The sequence below is a fragment of the Oryza sativa genome, chromosome 7 (genome assembly GCF_034140825.1).
Source record: "Oryza sativa Japonica Group chromosome 7, ASM3414082v1".
Classification (NCBI taxonomy): Eukaryota; Viridiplantae; Streptophyta; class Magnoliopsida; order Poales; family Poaceae; genus Oryza; species Oryza sativa.
Window position 1 is genome coordinate 21749312 of NC_089041.1, and position 20801 is coordinate 21770112.

At 44.8% G+C, this 20801-nt stretch overlaps 1 protein-coding gene and 1 long non-coding RNA gene across 4 annotated transcripts; both read right to left on the reverse strand.

Moving 5' to 3' along the window:
* Nucleotides 1-3277: 3277 nt before the first annotated feature.
* Nucleotides 3278-6969, reverse strand: LOC9271534 (uncharacterized). 3 transcript variants are annotated; one of them, XR_010742752.1, is made up of 7 exons: nucleotides 6300-6969; nucleotides 5643-5872; nucleotides 5326-5530; nucleotides 5122-5212; nucleotides 4983-5043; nucleotides 4410-4465; nucleotides 3278-3500 (listed from the first exon to the last, which is right to left on the reverse strand). It is a non-coding gene; the product is annotated as an uncharacterized lncRNA (long non-coding RNA). The 3 variants fall into 3 exon arrangements; XR_010742753.1 differs by lacking the exon at nucleotides 4983-5043; XR_010742754.1 differs by lacking the exons at nucleotides 4983-5043; nucleotides 5122-5212.
* A 3139-nt stretch (nucleotides 6970-10108) lies between these two features.
* Nucleotides 10109-13326, reverse strand: LOC136357446 (protein STRICTOSIDINE SYNTHASE-LIKE 10-like). Its single transcript, XM_066312707.1, has 2 exons — nucleotides 13153-13326; nucleotides 10109-10897 (listed from the first exon to the last, which is right to left on the reverse strand). The coding sequence occupies exons 1-2, from the start codon at nucleotides 13324-13326 to the stop codon at nucleotides 10109-10111; spliced, it is 963 nt and encodes a 320-aa protein (XP_066168804.1).
* Between the last annotated feature and the right edge of the window lie 7475 nt (nucleotides 13327-20801).

Sequence of the window (20801 nt, forward strand, 5' to 3'; positions counted from 1 at the left end):
CAGCTGCGACTCTGGAGGCGGTGGCAACGTCGGCGGCGAGGAAGGAGTTGGGTGCGAGGTGAGGATGACGACGGCGAGGTGGCTGGGTGTTTGGCAGCAGCGGCCACGGTGGTGGTGACCGTGTTTGCGGTCACCGAAGGCATGGCGGCCTCGCTTGACTAGCCGAGGGCGTGGGAGACGGCTGCATCTGGCCGGCGTGGCATCGTGCAGTGGAGGGGTCGGAAACCGGCTTGGCGCAGAGAAGTGCAGCCGATGGTAGCGGAGGCCGGCTCGGCGCGAGAGGCGCAGGCGGCGGAGATGGAGGCCGGCTTGGCGCGAGAGGCGCGGCCGGTGGAGGGAGGCCGGATTGGCGCGAGGCGCGTCCGGTGGAGGAGGCCGGCTTGGCGCAGAGAGGCGCGGCCGGTGATGGAGGAGGCGACCTAGGTGTGAGGAGGAGCTGCCGGTGGGTGTGGCGCGGTCTTCGACGCATGAAGGCTGGCCGGCGGGGGACGCCGGTGCAGGGGTCCCACATGTCGGCAAAGCTTGTGTGGTGGTGGAGCATCGGTGCGTCAGACGTGGTTTCGCAGAATCTCGTCTGTGCCCCTTTGTTGGCCTAGTGGCGGTCGGTCACGCTTAGTGGCGGCCGATCCGGTGCTAGCCTTCTCCTGGGCGTGTGTGTTGGCGATGTCGGCGTGTGGGTGGTGGTATATTTTTTCCTTTTCCTGGTTACGACTCTCCAGAGTTGTAATATTGTATTTTTTTCCTGCTCTATCAATAGAACTTCGCACCGTCTCGTGCGAGTCGTTCAAAAAAAAACTTTCACACCCGTATTTTTTCTGTGCCCCAAGGGCTTTCCTGGGATCGTGGAAATTTTATACGCTCGCAAACCTTTACGCCCGTATTTTTTGTGCACCAAGATAACATGTAAAACAAAAATAAATATATTTGGTAAAATGATGTTTCCTTTCATAATACAAAAGTAGACGCACACGCCACTACATGTGTAACACCCACGAATGCTCATCCTAGCTAACAAACATCTATGCGTCCGTAATACTTGTGGGTGTTGGGATTTTGAACTCTAGTGGATGGAGTCATGCACCCACGACTCCACTCCCGTATCACTTACTATGACAAAACATAATTTTGCATGGGGCCAAACGCTTTGCTAGTATTTAAGGTCTGTGAAAATTGATGAGTTTCGTAGGCCGCTACCCTAAGAGCCCCATCAGCGCATAATTAAGTGGCTTGACTAAACAATGAATTTTAGCGTAAGAAAACAAAGTGCACATCCAAATATCGTCCGATTCGCAAAATTCATAATGCAATTTCAACATTTGAAATTCGAAACAGATTTGTCAAATTCACAAAAAAAAAGCCAGCCGATGATGTCAGCATCGGCATCCCTACGTCGGTATCCTCTCTAGCTTCTTCAACCAGTCTAAGGGAAGAAACCGAAGTAGCGCACCATCATTGATGTTGGTGAGGGAGGGCGCGGAGGCCCGCCGCGACAAAGTCAACCACCTCAGCGAGGATGGCCGTGGAACGAGGATGGCCGAGAGCTCTCCGCGACAACGAGTGAGAGCTTCTTGAGGCCTTGTGGCAAATCTGCATGCTCCAGGCCCAACGACGGCAAATCCACCCGCGTCAGGCTCGGCAACAGTGGATCTAGACTCCCAAGACCCTGTGGTTGCAGACCTGATGCTCCTGAGGCCGGTGACGGCGGATTCAAGCTATGGAGGTCACATCGCTGTCTTCACGATCGTGGTCATTGTCGTCATCACTAGTGTCGTGGTGGTGGTGGCCACGTTCATCGTCGCAGGCCCAATTGATGTCCCTTTGCCTCCTAAGGCCCACCAAGTTGGTGTGATCGACGGTGCCGATTTTTATAGGCAGGGCTAAATCTACGGGCTTCCCGTTATTTATACAAGTATTAACAAGCATTAATATTTTAAGCCCACCTGATAAAAATAAAACGTAGGTCTGGGCAAAATTGTTTTTTTAGTGCTAGTACTTCCCCCTGATAAATGTCGTTTCGTTTGGGTAAAACATAAAAAAAACATGTGAATTCATGTACCGATTCTGAACTCATTAAAATCATTGCATGAGCTGTAGCAGCAAAACAAGCTATGATGCTGAAACGTGAGAGTATTCACGCATCAAAAAGATACAATGACGAAATAGGATGCAAGTCAGAATAGATTATAGAACATGACTTATGTGATAAATTCTAAGCATACCAGCAATACTCGTGCAACAAGCGTGTTTGGTGGACCATAACCCCTAGATTTATTTATTTTTTTTTTGGGGGGGGGGGGGGGTTGTTGTAGATAATGAGAAACAGCTCATGTGATTTCAGCTAGCATAGGAAAATCTACTTTGTGGTTACTAGTTTTTTTGTAAAATTCTCCTATTACAGTTTTTAATCAAAATAAAAGGCTAAATTGTTTAATTTAGAGGAGCTTTTAGTTTTAAGAAAAGCTGCAGGTTCCAAAAGTTCTCCCAACATTGCCCTATGTTCTAAACTAATTAGCATATTGCTAATTGTTCTTTTAGTGATAGCAACTTACTCATCGAGTATGAGGTGTTTATAAGTATGTGGTGTGCAATTGTCCATTCGAGTTGCTCATAGTAATAGGAGTGTGTGTATGTGCATGTTTATATGGTCACTAGTAATCGTGCACGTGCAATGCACATTTTCCACGTTATAAAAAAAACACAAAGTAGATTCAAAGTTTATTATATTTTCCTACAGTATACATCACATAAAGTATACTTCCTCCATTTCACAATGTAAGTCACTAACATCAATATGAGATGTGAGCCTATGATAGAGATTCCAATAAAAAAAATAACTAAATCAGTGCAGCAAATCAAGAAAGAGTGTGCAACACGAATCGTCCAGAACCAAAAACTAAAAATGCCAAGTTGGTAGGGCTTCCATCATATTCTATATAAACATGTTACCACGATAAAATTTCAATACGTACACAGGTTACAACCACAAAATTTAAAACATGAGGCTTTCACGAACTAACGTAATATATCGTAATCCTAACGTATTATTGTATTCTGATGCTCACCCCTTGATAAAGTAAATGTGAGAATATCACCTTCAGATAATCCCGAGGAATCCTTATTGTTTTGGTGGCCCCTTTGGTGCTATGAAGGTGTAACGGCAGGATGACACATTAGTCTTCTTGTTGGTTGAATGAACTTCTGAAATCGTAGAATTTTGGGCACTTTCAATTTTGTTAAGTGGTGGCCCATGAAGATATTGTTGATTACCACAAACCAGTGGAAAAACATCTCATTTGATTTAATAGCAAATCAGAAAATTCATATGTTGTTATTTTACATCAAATCAAAACCCAAAAAAATCAAGACATTTTAATATTTCAGTATGATATGAAATACTTTGACGCAAAAAATCAACCACTGATCACTTCCAAATACAAAGGATTATAATAATTATCTTCCTCATATATTCCCCAAGTAGCTTTGGTCTTCCACACTTCACCCTGGAATGAAAAGGCATTATCATTTAAAAATGTTAAAAGCCACAAAAAAGAACTTGTCACTATAAACTGAGGCAGGAAGTGAAACTGTCCCTCATCCTAATGTAGGCCTCAATATAAAAACATAAGACTACACCTAACCTCTAAACATGCCAATGCCTTCTAGAATGAATAGAGTTGTGCATTGAGATATATTGAGGCAAATTAAGAGGAAAAAATACAGAAGAAATTTGAATCCTTTGCTTCAGAGAAGACCAGTGATAACATTTTTCCACCCTTGATTCTGGATCCTCAATTTCCATATGCTTAGAAAGTTGGACATGATTAGAACAAAATGTTATTTAGCCCTGCGTGATACTATTAAGCAATTGCTGAAAACAAGCACTTGAAAATGAGGACGTACATATGCCAAAAATCCCACAGTTTGATGCATGGCATTCTAGCACCTATTAGAAATGTTTCAGTTATCAACCCGATAATTCATTTTGTTGAGGCATTAAACTAAAGGTTGATAAACCGTGCATAGCTATATATCAGTATATTATTCTTCCTCTGCCCTCCCTCCGAGTGTTAAGTCTAGCCATTCAAATCGGTGGAGTACATATCAAACATGCAGAAAATATACAGAAGGTAAAAATTATCCAATAATTAATTACTTCCTCCGTTTCACAATGTAAGTCATTCTAGCATTTCCTATGCTAGAATGACTTACATTGTGAAACAGAGGGAGTACATATTTGTGCTGCTCTATGATAAAAAGAAGAGATTTACCTTCCCCTAATTCAGATTACCAATAATTACCAAGCCATTACATCATACAGTACACATTCACTTGACACTTAAAACTCACAAAATAGTAGACTCCCTATCAGTTAACTGAATGGATATAACGCTTTTAACAGTACAACCTACCTCAAATGGCATTGTGGATAGTTACAAATCTCTCTTCCTCTTCTGTTGTTGCAAATCTGTCAATTGTAATTAAAAAAGTAGATAAATAAGATGATTGCGTAGAGATTTCTCAAATCGTACAAGCTTAGCAAAGAAAATTATCTGCTTAAACCAAATGGGATGTTTGAAACTGATTCAAACTAAATAATAAGCAATTATAGAATCATTCCCATTGGTGTGTTGCACACACATTTTTGTTGTTCATGGATGCAGTATTTAGGCACGCATGGACAGTGTTGGAGAAAAAAAAAAGACACAGGTGCCAGGGACCATCACATGGCCCTCAAGTGTAAATTAAGTTGCAGAGGAATGGGCAAGGTACAGGAGGTGTTTGTGAGTGAGCCGAGGCCAAGCAGAGAGAGGAGAACAACAAAATTTGCATCAATAGGACATGAGCTAACTGACAACATATATGAGTGAATTTTACCAATCTGCAAAACAAAACTTTTAGAACAATATGTGAACTTATATTGAACGTCATTTAAGTTTTATTGTGAGCAAATGAAAGCATAATGTATAACGTTAGGATTATACCTCACCGTTAAGATACACTCTTTCTAATATGGGGATGAAGACTACAGCTGCTGCACTGAATCTTGAATCATGTACAAAGGTAAATCAAATTGAAAATTGCATTTATAATTCTTCATTTAGAGTGCAAATGAAATAATACCGTGAGATACTGAGGATAGTTCTCAAAAATATACTGGGGATATATTTGTTGCCAAACCGTCAGGACATACAACATTAAAAACATCTGATTTCTGCATCGGCAAAAATATGCAACACATGCAATCAATTTTGGGAAGCAAAGAGTTGCCAAGGTGGATGTGCAGATCATGGAAAGACAATACATTCACTGGAAGCTGCATAGCACCTTGAGATCAGGTCTGTGTTAGCAAACCGATTACTCCTGCAGTTCAAGAACTGTGAACACCACCAAAGGCGGCCGCATCAACAGCTGTGACCTGCTGCCCTTCTTGGAAAAACAAATATATGAAGATGATAGCAAAGCAATTCAACAACCTGAATCATCTCATCTTCATGCTGATGTATGTGTGTTCTGTACTTCTGGTAGAAAGCTGGAGCATCCGAAACATAAAACTCAATTAAATCTCTAAAACAAAGGGATTATTAGTGCACCTTTGCATTGACCAATATGAGGGGGGGAGCAGGCGACAGTAGAGAAAGCACCAGGTCACATGGTAGAGCAGGAGGTGAGCAGTGAGGGAGGGGATTGGCGGTAGAGGCGAGGTGAGCGGGCTATCGGCAATGGAGTACATCATCTCAGATTCTCAGTCCGCTCCCCACTTTACGATGGAGTCCGACAGTCGACAGAAGCATGGCAGCATAGGCGACAGCACTGTGGCCTTCTCCCTCACCCTCCATTGTCTCTGCATGTGGACTGAGAAGGAAGAGGCGATCTAGCACAAATGGATGCGTAGCAACAGCGGAGGAATGTAAAATTGGCAGATCCAGCACTAAAATAAGCAATGTAGTCACATTTTCAAGTTTTCATTTGCAACAGCAGCATCATGCAATTGCTTCCATAGCCTTACCAACAAATATACCATCCTTATTTCATCTCTAATTTCATGAGAAAAATTGTCTATTGTTATTCTTAATTTGTGCACAATCAGCAAAAATTCCGTTCTGCTATCATCAGTTTGATGGGTACTACTTGAATTGCTTGAATAATAATTTAACAATGTTATTTTCTTCTCCATTGAAAATCTATGAATAAATCAAAACTATGATCATGAAGCTCAATTCTTGTAAATCACATCATCTAGATGCATTACTGAAATCAGAGACAAAGATTATGAACAGAGGCACGGGGCGAGGACTCACCACTTGTTCTGCTAGCTGCTGCTGCTCGCCCCTCGCTGTCTGATGCCCTTCATGGATGGATGGCCTGATATGCTAGCTCCTCGCCCCCTCACTCCTGCTGCTCGTGCCTTGCTGTTCGCTGTCGCCGCCGAGCCGCTGCAGCCTGCCACGTGGCAGCTGCTTGCCGTTGTTGCCACTGCATCGTCGCTTGCCGGCCCGCCGTCGCCGGCCACGCTGATAGCTGCTAGGGTTTGTGGGCTGCACACCAACGGAGCAGCTATAGAAACTACAGAAGCGGCGGGTGATGGGGAGGCGGACGCGGCGGCGGTGGACAGGACGGCGCGACATGCGTTGGGGATCGAGCACTGGACCACCGTTGCCGAGTTCACCCAGTCGGCGGATCTGACGACGACGGCTGCGCTCGCGAAGGGGACTCGGGGACGGTGATGGAGAGGAGAAGGACACGAAGGAGGTGGGGAGGAGGAGGACGCGGTGGCGGTGGGGAGAAGGCGATGCAGCAGCGGTGAGTGGGAAGGAGGACGACACGAAGGCGATGGGGAGGAGGAGAGGCATGCAGCGGCGGTGCGTGGGGAGGAGGAGGACGCGGCGGCGGTGGAAGGTCAGGGAGATTCGGTGGCGCGGGGGAGTGGCAGGAAGGGGATCGATAGCGGTAGTAGCGAGTAGCGCGGGCGGAGTCCTCGCGCGGTGATGGGAGCGAAAATCACGGTGGAGATAGGATGGGATTGCTGTGGGAGGGTGAATCGCACTGGACGGTAGGGATGAGAGTGATGCGGACGTGGATACAGATGGATGGTAGGATCAACATGTTGATTTCACCCGTACGATTGCAAAAAGGCAACTCCTACTTTTTATATTAGTATAGATATAGATTATCGCAAGATTAGCCTAATTGTATTCTATTCAATTACATGATTATTAGTGAGTGTTAACTTCTTCCTCCGTCTCATATTAAGTTTAGTTTTAGCTCAGTCCATTTGTCCCAAAATAAGTTTACTTTTGGGAGGAATCATTGCATCAGAATTAGTAAAAGTAAAGAATAATTGTATTAACTAGCTGGGTGGCCCGCGCAATTGCGCGGCTAGCACCCAAACAAAATCATATATTTTTTAGTATAATTTTACTTAAAATTTATTAAATAGCTACCTAGCTATCTCATAGTTTTAAGACTTTAAAATACCAAATCTTATCATCCTCGTGTTTTTAATTATATAGTTTTAAAAGTTACACCAGTTGCTACCCCTTATGTCATATCCTTCTTTATTTGTTTGTTTGATCTACCACTATTTCTATTCATTCTTCTTAGAACCTTTAAAAATTGAATTTTATAGTTTTTAGAGTTTATTGTCACGTTAGGTTTTATTTTTATAATTTCTAGATGTACCGTCAAACGTTGCCATTATACTCCTCTACGGCCCGTCCACTGTCTCTTCTCTTTGTTGTCATTGAGACTTTAAAAATCGAACATAATTATCGTTTGGGTTCATTTTTTACTTTTTAGAAGTCCCGCCCAACCGTCAGCGGCTTTGCCATTGTACTCTTCTATGGCTCGCCCGTTGCCTCCTTTCTTTATTGTCATTGAGATTTTAAAATCGAACATGATTATCATTGAATTTTTTTACTTTTTAGAAGTTCCAAACCTTTAAAAATTGGACTTGTAGTTTTATTTTTTATAATTTTTAAAAGTCCCATCAAACGATGCCACTATGCCCCTCTACAGCCCGTTCGCCGCCAACTCTTTTTTGTCATTGTGATTCTAAAAATCGAACATAACTATTGTTGTAATTCATTTTTTATTTTCTAGAAGTCCCGTAACCATCGGCGGCTCTGCAACTATACTCTTATACACCCCGCCCGCTGCTTCTCCTTTTTATTGTCATTGACATTTTAAAATTGAATATGATCATCGATGTTTTTTTTTTACTTTCTAGAAGTCCCGGCAACCGCCTTACTCATTTTTGCCTTACTCATTTGCTTCATGGCCTGCCTGACGTCCCTCTTTTTAATCGTCATTAGGATTCTACTTGGTGTTTTATTAATAATTTTTATATCTCGTATCAACCGCCACCACTCTACTCCTTTATAGGCATGTTACTTAATTTATATCGTCATGTGTTTTTTAGATGGTCTTTTCTTTCAATAATCTTTATTTTTATCACAAATTTTAGTTATTTATAAATTGTATTCCTAATTGAAATCTTATTTTTCTTTTTCTAATTTTAGAATTTTTTTAAAAAAAATTAGTTAATATCGTATTGTGTTATTTTAATGTTTTTATTTTTTATTTTGAATTTCAGTTGTTTCGAAATTGTATTCCTACTTGAACTCTCTTTTAATTTTTCTAATTTTAGATATTATTTTATTTTTATTCTAAATTTTAATTAATCTCGTATTGGGTTCTTATATAGATTCTTCTTTCATTATTGCTTATTTTAATTCCGAATTTCAGCTAATTTTAAATTGTATTTCTACTTGAACTCTTCTTTTATTTTCTTTTGCTAATTTCAGATTTATTTATTTTTATTCCGTATTTTAATTAATCTCGTATTGGGTTCTTATATGGACTCTTCTTTTAATATTTCTTATTTTTAATTCCGAATTTCAGCTATTTTTAAATTGTATTCCTACTTGGACTCTCATTTCTTTTTCTAATTTTGGATTTTATTTTATTTTTATTTCGAATTTTGATTAATCTCGTATTGGGTTCTTATATGGAAACTTATTTCAATATTCCTTATTTTTAATTCCGAATTTCAGCTATTTTTAAATTGTATTTCTACTTGAACTCTCATGTCCTTTTCTAATTTTGGATTTTATTTTATCTTTATTTCGAATTTTGATTAATCTCATATTGGGTTCCTATATGGACTCCTCTTTCAATATTGCTTATTTTTAATTCTGAATTTCAGCTATTTTTAAATTGTACTTCTACTTAGACTCTCCTTTTTCTTTTTTCTTTTTCTCCGATTAATGTGTGATTTTCTAGCTCCCACAGCGAACGTGGGGCCTCCTTTCAAAGCTGTTTTAATAATATAATAGATTAGGAGTAGATAAAGAGATGAATTGCATTGGGATTTGATATATTAGGAGTATTTCTTTTTATTATTACTACCTCCGTCCCATATTACTTGTCTTTTTGAGTTTTCGTTTGTCAATGTTTGATCATTCGTCTTATTCAAAAAATTTTGGAATTATTATTTATTTTGTTTGTCAATTGCTTTATTATCAAAAGTACTTTACATATGACTTATCTTTTTTTATATTTGCATTAATTTTTCAAATAAAACGAATGGTTAAACGTTGCAAATAAAAAGTCAAAAACGTCACCTATTATGAGACGGAGGGAGTATTATTGGTATGTGTAGGATGGGTAAAATATTAACTTATTTGGGACGTATGTAGTAGAACTAGTATATAGATATACTAATGTAGGATTTTACACTAAGATGTACGCTACATTACAAGAAACAAAAATGACAAGTAGTGCTCAATCGCAGTTCTATGTGAGAAGTTATCTTATATTACTAAAAGAAATTTACAGCTAACAATTCACGGTCGTGCGAATATACTAGCATTTCAATACACTATGTATCAAAAAATAAAGTCCACGTCCTAAATATCAGGATTGTTGAACAGGCACCGCAAAATGTGACTATCCGAAGTTAGAGTTTTATTTGAAATCAAAATATACAGCATACTCCTATATTCCCAGGAGAGATGAAATGCAAACTATTACATAGGTAGTTCGGCCGAAAATTGATACTTGCATCTAAAACAAAATAAGCGCTCTGAAAAAAGCAACTATAAACTAATCAAGTAGCGCTAGCCTTGACGACGGCGACATGACCCAATTCAACTGAACCCAAGTAAAGCTTGCCGCCGCCTCTCTCAATCACCTCCGTTGGCCAGACGTTCTTCGGCCCCCTCAACTCCTGCAAGATCTTCCCCTTGCGACCGATCCTTACGGCGAGGAGGTGGGTGTCCGAGCCATACGGCGTCTCGGTCTTCTCGCGGTGCAGCGCCACCCAGTAGCCTCCCTTCCCATCGGGCCTCACGTTGTCCGGGTAGCCCGGCAGCTCGGCGAACGGCTCCGACGTACCGGCCTTGGGGCCCTCGATCCAGTGCCTCACCAGCTTGCACGGCCCCGTCAGCGCCACCACGAGGTGACTCCGATCGGCGCTGAGTGCGAGACCGTTGGGGTACGTCATTCCGGACTGGAGCACGTCGAGGTAGCCCGTCGTCGGGTCGTACTTCATCAGGCGGCCCGTGGAGTCGCCGGTGGCCGTGACCCTCTCGTGCTGGGATCGCTGGAAGCGCGTGCTGCTGTCTGTGAAGTAAACCTCGCCGGTGACCTGGTTGACGTCGACACCGTTGGTGAACTTGAACGGCACGCCGTCGGCCTCCGTGGCGAGCACCGTTGCCTCCCCGCCGCGCGGGCCGACACGCATGAGGCCCTTGTACGCGTCGGCGATGTAGAGGTTACCGGAGGTGTTGTGGAACCGGAGGCCGAGCGGCCGGCCGCACTTGCTCTCGGTGAGCTCCGCGGGATGGAGCTTGGGAGCCATGCACTTGGCGACGTTGTACCCCGGGGCGTGGGAGTACTGTTAAACTTTGCACTAGGATCACCTAGGTTAGATCTAGTCGGGTGGTTCTATTTGGGTTTGATGAACGACATTGTAGATGAAAGGGAGAGGGTTTAGATACCGACCGGTTGAGGAGATCGTGGAGGAAGAGGCGCCGGACATCGTCGTTGTCGTCGCGGCTTGACGTGGATGCGGCGGTGGCGTTTCCCGTCACTGGCTGCGCCCCCTCTCGATCGGATTAGGGTTTTGTGGGGTGGAGTTGGCGGCGGCGGTGAATCTCGTACCATGTGCCGTGCCGGCCTCCACCCCTCTTTTATATGGCGCAGTGTGACGGGGGCCCACCAGCCATTGGGCTGGGCGCCCCCGATCAGGGCGCGGTCAAGGCCCCCTTGAGCCGTTGGGCTCAAGGGGAGAGAGATCTATCTAACATTCTCCCCCTTGATCTCACTTTTTCTTTTAGCTTTTTCTATTCCATCACAGATTTGTAAATAGAGCATGTTTCATCGTCACGGTCAATCGCCGATGGATTCGACAGCCACTATACACATCTCTATTCAGAAACAGATACTTTACTTTTGGGCCCTGTAGTCCAGGATTCATAAGGCTTCCCTTAAACCCATGCCGGCTACATGTTCCTTGAACACGTTGGGTGGTAGGCCTTTCGTGAGCGGATCCGCGAGCATCCTTTCTGTTTTAATGTGCTCGAGACTGATTGTTTGATCCCGGACTTTGTCCTTCACAACATAGTACTTTATGTCAATGTGTTTGGCAGCACCACTTGACTGATTGTTGTGAGTGTACATTACTGCGGGTTCGTTGTCGCAGTATAACTTTAGTGGTTTCTCAATACTGTCAACCACCTTTAAACCGGGTATGAACTTCTTTAGCCAGTTCACCTGCCCCGTTGCCTCATAGCATGCTATAAACTCGGCATACATAGTAGACCCTGCAGTGATAGTCTGTTTTGAGCTTTTCCATGAAATAGCTCCTCCTGCCAGGGTAAACACGTATCCCGATGTTGACTTTGTATTATCTTTTGCAAAGTCAGAATCTGAGTACCCCACTATCTGGAGTGATTCTGATCTTCTGTAAGACAGCATGAGGCCTTTTGTTCCTTGCAAATAACGCAAGACTTTCTTTACCAATTTCCAGTGCTCTAGGCCTGGATTACTCTGAAATCTGCCAAGTAACCCGGTAACAAATGCCAAGTCAGGTCGTGTGCACACTTGCGCGTACTGTAGGCTTCCTACAGCTGACGCATATGGCTTTGTTTTCATTTCATTGAGCTCATACTGATTTCTGGGACATTGCGATGCCCCATACTTTTCGCCTTTCATTATAGGAGCAGGTGTAGCACTGCATCTGTACATGTTGAATTTCTTCAACACCTTTTCTATATATGTCTTTTGAGAAAGTCCCAATGCATACTTTGTTCTATCTCGGTGAATCTCTATGCCCAAAACATATGAAGCCTCACCGAGGTCTTTCATGTCAAAGTTTGAGGACAAGAATTTCTTTGTTTCCTGCAGTAGACTGACATCACTACTAGCCAGTAGAATGTCATCCACATACAGAATTAGGAAAATAAATCTCCCATTCTTAAACTTTGAATAAATACAGTTGTCCTCGACATTCTCTTGAAACCCAAATTTCTTTATTGTCCCATCAAACTTCAAGTACCACTGTCTCGAATCTTGCTTTAATCCATAAATGGATCTCTTTAGACGACATCCCATATTTTCGTTTCCTTTCATGACAAAACCTTTTGGTTGCGCCATGTATACTTTTTCCTCCAAATCTCCATTTAGAAATGCCGTTTTTACATCCATCTGATGTAATTCCAAATCATAATGTGCCACTAGTGCCATTATAATCCTGAAGGAATCTTTACAAGAGACTGGAGAAAATGTCTCATTGTAATCAATCCCTTCTCGTTGCGTGAAGCCTTTTGCCACAAGTCGCGCTTTAAACTTTTCTATATTCCCTCTGGAGTCATATTTGGTTTTGTAGACCCATTTACAGCCTACTGTTTTGGCTCCTTTAGGAATTTCTTCTAAATCCCAAACATCGTTTAGTTTCATTGATTTCATTTCATCTTTCATGGCTTCCAACCATTCAGATGAGCGAGCGCTTCTCATGGCCTCTTCATATGAGGTGGGATCATCCTCCATATGCGACTCTTCTATATTATAAACTTTATAGTCATCACGGATAGCCGATCTTCTGACTCTTTCAGACCTTCTAGGGGCCTGCACATTTGGCACATCCTGTACCTGAGGCTCTTGATGAGTCTCCTGTACTGGCACATTATCTATTTGAGGCTGTTGTAGCTCCTCCTCTGGCGTGGCAACCATTTCTGTTGAATCCTGTATAACAGGTTCCTCACTCTCATTCATTGTTGCCACAGGAGGGGTAACAACAGGTGCTGGTACCTCAATGACAGGCATTGCAGGCACAACATCAGCAGGTAGAGAGAAGAAAGGTTCCTGAGTCGACGGAGCGGGTACAGACACCCGCCTCTCCTCAAGATCAATTTCTCGAACTACCGAGCTCCCCCTAATCATTTCGTCTTCCAAGAAGACGGCGTGTCTCGTTTCTACAAACTTTGTATAACTGTTTGGACAGTAGAAACGATAGCCTTTTGATCTTTCAGGATAGCCAATAAAATGGCAACTGACTGTTTTGGGGTCCAACTTCCCAATATTTGGGTTAAATACTTTGGCCTCTGCAGGACTCCCCCACACACGGAGGTGAGTTAGCGAGGGTACTCTCCCTGTCCATAGCTCATACGGTGTTTTGGGCACCGATTTGCTTGGAACTCTGTTGAGAATATGAATGGCGGTTTTTAACGCCTCCATCCATAAACCGAGTGGTAGTGTGGAGTAGCTCATCATGCTGCGCACCATATCCATAAGGGTACGGTTGCGCCTTTCAGCTACCCCATTCTGTTGAGGTTCGCCCGGTGTTGAATACTGGGCTACTATTCCATTCTCTAGCAAGAACCTTGCAAAAGGTCCAGGGACTTGCCCATAAGGCGTATGTCGACCATAGTACTCCCCCCCACGGTCAGATCTTACTACTTTAATCTTTATATCATGCTGATTTTCAACTTCAGCTTTGAATATCTTAAATTTATCCAATGCTTCTGATCGCTCTTTAATTGGATAAATATAACCATAGCGGGAGTAATCATCTGTGAATGTTATGAACGAGTCATAGCCATCCACACTTTTCACAGGAAATGGACCACAAATATCTGTATGAATGATCTCTAAAATTCCCGCGCTTCGTTTTGCACCCTTTTTGATGCTCTTTACAAATTTTCCTTTAATGCATTCTATGCATTGTTCTAAGTCTGAGAACTCCAATGGAGGAAGAATTTCATTCTTAACTAGTCTCTCAATTCTCCCCCTCGAAATATGGCCCAAACGACAGTGCCATAATTTCGATGAGACATCGGGAGTTCGCTTTCTTTTCTTGTTTTCTTTTGTCAACGAGGACACAACATTCACATTCTCAGAAAGAGATAACAAATAAAGCTCGTCTCGCAACACAGCAAGACCAATACATGCATTATTATGCCATAGTTCACATTTGCCATTTCCAAAGCGGCAATCATATCCATCAAAATCCAACTTTGATACACTTATTAAGTTCCTTTGCAAAGAAGGAACATAAAAGACATCTCGAAGTAAAAGTATGAAGCCATTCGAGAGCTCTAGAGGAAGATCTCCAACAGCTTCAACTTTTTCTTCAACTCCATTGGCAACTCTAATGGTGCTTTCTCTTCTTTGCGTAGTCCTCGTCGAACGGAATGCCTTTAAACAATTACAAGCATGAATAGTTGCTCCAGAATCAATCCACCATGTGGATCTAGAGTAACCAACATAATGAGATTCATTTACAAATGTAATAATGTTCTCACCTTTCTTTGCCATGATCATTTTCAAAAAATCAGGACAATCTTTCTTGTAGTGTCCTGTCTTCTTGCAGTGGAGACATTGATCTTTCTCAACAGCGAACTGTTGTTGCTGAGGCAGATGCTGAGACTGTTTACCTTTTGAGGTGGGAGACTTGTGGTTCTTTTTCTTATCTTTAACATAGTTTATTGAACCACCATTTGATTCTTTGATTCTCTCCTCCTCTTGCACACAATTAGCAATGAGCTTCTCAAAGTTCCATTTCTCTGGACTTATGTTGTAGTTGACAATAAAATTGTCAAACTGCTTTGGCAATGAGGCCATAACCAGATGGACCAGAAAGTCATCTGTTATGCCCAAATCCATTGGCTTCAACTTGGAAGCCATGTTGCTCATTCTAAGTATGTGGTCTCTAACACCACCTCCATTGTACCTTTCTGTCACAAGCTGCTTGATCAGCTGTGTAGCATAAGTCTTTGAAGAGCCAGTAAACTGACTCTTTATTCTTTCAAGGTACTCTGAGACAGCGTCACACTCTGGGATCGAGCCCAATATGGTAGGCTCAATCGTATTCTTTACCACAGCCAAACATTTCTTGTTGGCTAAGGACCATTTCTTTTGTTCAATGTCATACGACATGACGAGAGGAGCATTGTCCCTATGTCTCTTTTGCCAGTCAGCATCTGACTCACTTTCACCTCTGACAAGGTCAGCAGGTTCTATAGGACATGGGGTAGTCAATACCCAGTCCACCTCTCCCAAGATAAAAGCAAGGTCGAGTTTTCTTTTCCATTCTGCGTAGTTATCTCCTTTTAGGGTCGGAATATCTTTAATGCAACCCATCAAGGAGTAGCCACCTGAAATAATCATGTGCGGTGAGAACAAAATTAACATTAAAATATTATGCATTAAGCCTACATCACCGTTGGGCAGAATTAGACATAACACATATAACCATAACTATAATATTGCAATTAACAACGTTGGTCAGAAAATTACAACATCATAGCACATAATTAATGTTCCTAAAATTAAATTCTCCCGTTGGTTCGAAATTTAATTTTAGAAACACTAATTTTCATCAATTTCATCTATTTGCAGCGGAAGACTATATAAAATCATATGAACAGTAGCAAAATCTCTGTAATTCTCTCTCTGTGAAAATTCTCCCGTTGGTTCAAATTTAAACAGAGGTAAAACATGCAAAAATCTATTCAAAATTCTATTGAAATTTGCATGAAAAATCGACAAAATAAAATGGAAAAATTGCTACTGTTCTCTTTTATTCATTTTCGGCCCCGAGGGACCTAAATTGAACTTTTCCGGCCTTTGCCGGTCGGCCTATGGCCACTTTGCGCGCGGGCGAGCGCCCCCTCCCCTCCCCCAGGCCGCAACCTGGGCCTGGGCCGGGAAAGCCGCCGCCGCGCGCTCCCCACTTGGGCCGATTTCGGTCCGGCCGCCGCCGGCCGTCCGATCAGCTAGGGTTTCGATCGGACGGCCGGGCGCCGAGATCGGAGGATCAAAAACCCCCCTCTCCCGGCCGGCCGCCGAAAACCCTAGCTTCTCTTCTCTTCTCTCTCTCACGCGACCGCGTGGACGGCGTCGCCATCGCCGGCGACCTTCGCGCCGCCGCGCCATGGCCGGCGCTCCTTTCTTTTCTCTTCTCCGCTCCCCCCACCGTCTCTAACCCCCACCGTGTGAGAGAGAGATGGCGACGACGGAGATGGCGGCGCCGCCGCGGGCCCCCTCGCCGGCACGCGCGTGCAGGTGCGCGCGCGGCCGTCGAGTGGCTCCTAGGCGGCGCCTCTTTGCCCCTCCCCCCCTCCGTTGCCGGCGTCAACGACGGCCGGCGACGAGGTAAGAATTAGGGTTAGGGTTTTTGGTTCTTTTGATCCGTGCGGATCTTGTGCTTTTCTTTCTTTGGATTTCTTTCCCCGAAACGATCTAAACACTAGGGTTGCTCTGATACCATTGTTAAACTTTGCACTAGGATCACCTAGGTTAGATCTAGTCGGGTGGTTCTATTTGGGTTTGATGAACGACATTGTAGATGAAAGGGAGAGGGTTTAGATACCGACCGGTTGAGGAGATCGTGGAGGAAGAGGCGCCGGACATCGTCGTTGTCGTCGCGGCTTGACGTGGATGCGGCGGTGGCGTTTCCCGTCACTGGCTGCGCCCCCTCTCGATCGGATTAGGGTTTTGTGGGGTGGAGTTGGCGGCGGCGGTGAATCTCGTACCATGTGCCGTGCCGGCCTCCACCCCTCTTTTATATGGCGCAGTGTGACGGGGGCCCACCAGCCATTGGGCTGGGCGCCCCCGATCAGGGCGCGGTCAAGGCCCCCTTGAGCCGTTGGGCTCAAGGGGAGAGAGATCTATCTAACAAGTACGTCGTCCAGCCTTTGTCGGCGCCGTCCCAGCGGAGGATGCGGCCGTCGGAGACGCCGCTGTTGGGGCCATCGCCGAACTTGTCGAACGCGACGCTCTCAGGGCCAACCAGCGTTGCGGGCAGCGGCAGCGTCTCGACCAGTGTGGCGGAGGTGTCCTTCGCGACGGCCGCGGCGAGGGCGTGCGATGGCAGGAGCAGCAGGAAGACAACGATCGTCAGCGCCACCCGAGTCAGAGTCCCCACCCTCCCGGTGCCGAGGACGGCGCCCATGAATGAGATTGAGAATCGCCTTTGCTTTGCTTCGTCTGGCTGTCAAACTAGCTTCTCTTCTTCGCTTCGCGCTTTGTAATGGTGAGATGTTCTTCGCTTCTGAGATGCTTGGATTGGTGGAGAGCGGTGGCCGTGCCTTTATACCGGTAGCCACATCCACGTCGTCGATTCGGATACCGACTCCGATCCGATTCCGACTCCGATTTTACAACGAACCTAACCTCAGCTTGTTGCCTTGTTTACAGTCCAGACTGTGCTTAATTTCGGCCTGTGTATGAATGGATCTGGATCTAATGTCAGCCCATGAAAAAAGGTTGGATGGTTAGGCCTGCATTGAATTTGATATGGATGTATGTTTGGCCCAGATATAATTTTATATGGGCTTAGTTTCCAGCCGACGTATGTTATGTCGTGGGCAATTTACGCCCTCAGTTAGGAATAAGTTCACTTTGAGTCCCTCAAAATATAGCTCCATCAAATTTATATCCGTGAACCGCAATATCAGATATTTTAAACCCCCAACTATTAAAACCGGTGTAATCTCACTCCCTCAGCAATTTTGAAGGACAATTTCTTTGACGTGGCCTTTGACTTGGTCCAACCTGCTGAGTTATCCTGTAAGGCCCACCCGTTAGTGACCCTTATATAACTTATCTTCCTTCCTTTCCCCTCCATTTGATCGGCGCCACCCCTCTTCCCCCTTCTGCTCCACGTTGGGCCGCCGTCAGGAAGGAGAAGTGCGTTAGGAGCGACGTCGAATGCAGTAGTGGCAGTAGGGAGAGTGGCAGAGGTGGTGCAGGTCAGGGGTGGCTCTCCGGCGAGATAAGCTACGGCGGCTTGACAGAGGTCGCGGTTTGTAGTGACGATGGCGTGGTTGTGGCGGTTCTTCGATGAGATAAGCTATGGCGGCTCAACGGCGCGCGCAATCCTTTTGGTGAGATAATTAAGCTACGGCAGCTCGACGGGTGTGGTGCTCTGCGGTGACGATAACATGGGTACCGCCGTGCTCATTCGCATTGAGGTGGGGTGCTTAGCAACGACAAGGTGTCTAGTCGGACTAGTTCCGTCCCTTTTCTTTGCTCTTAACTAAACATAGGAGCTTATGTGATGGCAACAAGAACAGAGAGGAGGCAGGGTGGCGGAAAGACGTAGCCCTGCTTTGTCTTGAAGTTTGAAGCAAGGAGGAAAAGCTTGAAGCTAGTGTTTTAGTTTTTCTTTATTGTTTGTTATATATTTCAGTTATGAGATTAAGAATGTAACTTATGGTTGTATAAATATCCACTTGAGGTCGGATTTCTAACCGCTCTTAAGCTTTTTTTTTTGTGTGTGTCTTTGATTACTGCTCAGGATAAATTAAAGAGTGAAATACATGGCCGGTCTCTAAACTTGTGTAGTGGTATCACTTAGGTCCGTAAACTTAAAAATTATACGTTTAGGTCCGTGAATTTGGTTTAATGTACCACTCCGGTCCAAACGTCCTTTGACTGTGTTTGACCGCCAACGTGGCATGCCACATAGGCAACACTTTTGTTATCAGCCCCCTCTACATCACAACACGTCGCATATATCTCGTTGTAGCTATATAGTGACACCAGAATCCCACCCCCCACCCCCCCCCCAAAAAAAAAAATCCTCAAATCGTTCTTCCCTCTCATTCTTCTCCTTGCGTGTATAGAAAATACGGTCCCAATTAGCAATTGCCATTGCACTGCCTCCCGCCGCTAATCCGGCCGCACTGTGCCACCGCTAACCCCACTGCACTGCGCTGCCTCCTGCCGCTAATCTCACCACCGAGGTCGCCACAGCCGCTACCTCTCGGCTCCTTCCACTAACCTCACCGAAGCCCTAGTCGATTTAGGGATTATTTTTAGGGGATTTGGGTTGAAATGCACTGGTCAGGGCAAGTTATGTGCGAAGATATATGTGGAGGGGGCTGAGCATAAAAGCATTGCCTACATGACATGCCATGTTGGTGGTCAAACGTGGTCAAAGGACAATTGGACTGGGGTGGTACATTAAACCAAGTTCACGGATCTAAACGTGTAATTTTCAAGTTCACGGATCTAAGTGACACCACCTCACAAGTTTAAAGACCGGCCATGTATTTCACTCTAAATTAAATTATTTACTTAGTTATCAAAGTGTGGAGTAAATAATTCATTTGAATAATCTGATGAACAATAATCTTTTAAAAACACATAGCCTAGTCCGTAAAATTATATTACAAGCAGAAAACCTACATGAAGCGATCAGAATGTCAGATATAGTATCCCTGACAAATTCGGATATCAACGTCCCACTTCTAATCAGAATATTTGCTATACTACGGAGTACAGAGTTACTAGTTACGCTAAGAATCCGAAATTAGACTAGCTAAATGCTACTTCAACACCCAAATCGGAACCGGTGGTCACTGTTCAGCCCCAGATACGAAACGGAGTCGGTGTCCGAAGCTTGGACGTGGCCACTGGTATAAAGGCACGGGAGCACCACGCCACCAATCCAAGCATCTCACATATCTCAGAAGCGAAGAGCACATCTCATCTCAGCATCAGAGAAGTGCCAACGCAAAGAACAGAGTTTGAAAGCGAGACTATACGCAAGCAAAGCGATCATCCATGGGCGCCGTCCTGGGCACCGGGAGGGTGGGGACTCTGACTCGGGTGGCGCTGACGGTCCTCGTCTTCCTGCTGCTCTTGCCGTCGCACGCCCTCGCCGCGGCCGTCGCGAAGGACACCTCCGCCACACTGGTCGAGACGCTGCCGCTGCCCACGACGCTGGTCGGCCCGGAGAGCGTCGCGTTCGACAAGTTCGGCGATGGCCCCTACAGCGGCGTCTCCGACGGCCGCATCCTCCGTTGGGACGGCGCCGACAAAGGCTGGACGACGTACCACTACGCCAGATCCTCACACCTCTGACGGGATACCTGTGACGGGCAAACGAATTGGTCAGTAGTGACCATTACCTTTGACGGGTTATACGGGATGCCGTCACCGGTGAGGCATCTGGCCGCGGCCCGTCACAGGTATCCCCTCACCTGTGACGGGCCGAAAGGAAAACCCGTCAGAGGTATACCAGTGACGAGTTTTTCTTCCAACCCGTCACTGGTATCCCCTCACCTGTGACGGGCCGATACATTAGAAGCCGTCAGAGGTGATGGGCCGCCACCTGTGACGGCTTTCATTTCTGGCCCGTCACAGGTGAGAGGATACCAGTGACGGGCCGTTGAATAGAAGCCCGTCAAAGGTATGAGCAATACCTTTGACGGGCTTTTTTTATCTAACCCGTTTGAGGTGTGTTGGGTCTATAAATACCCCCAAACTGCCAACTGCTTTCCATCCCGACC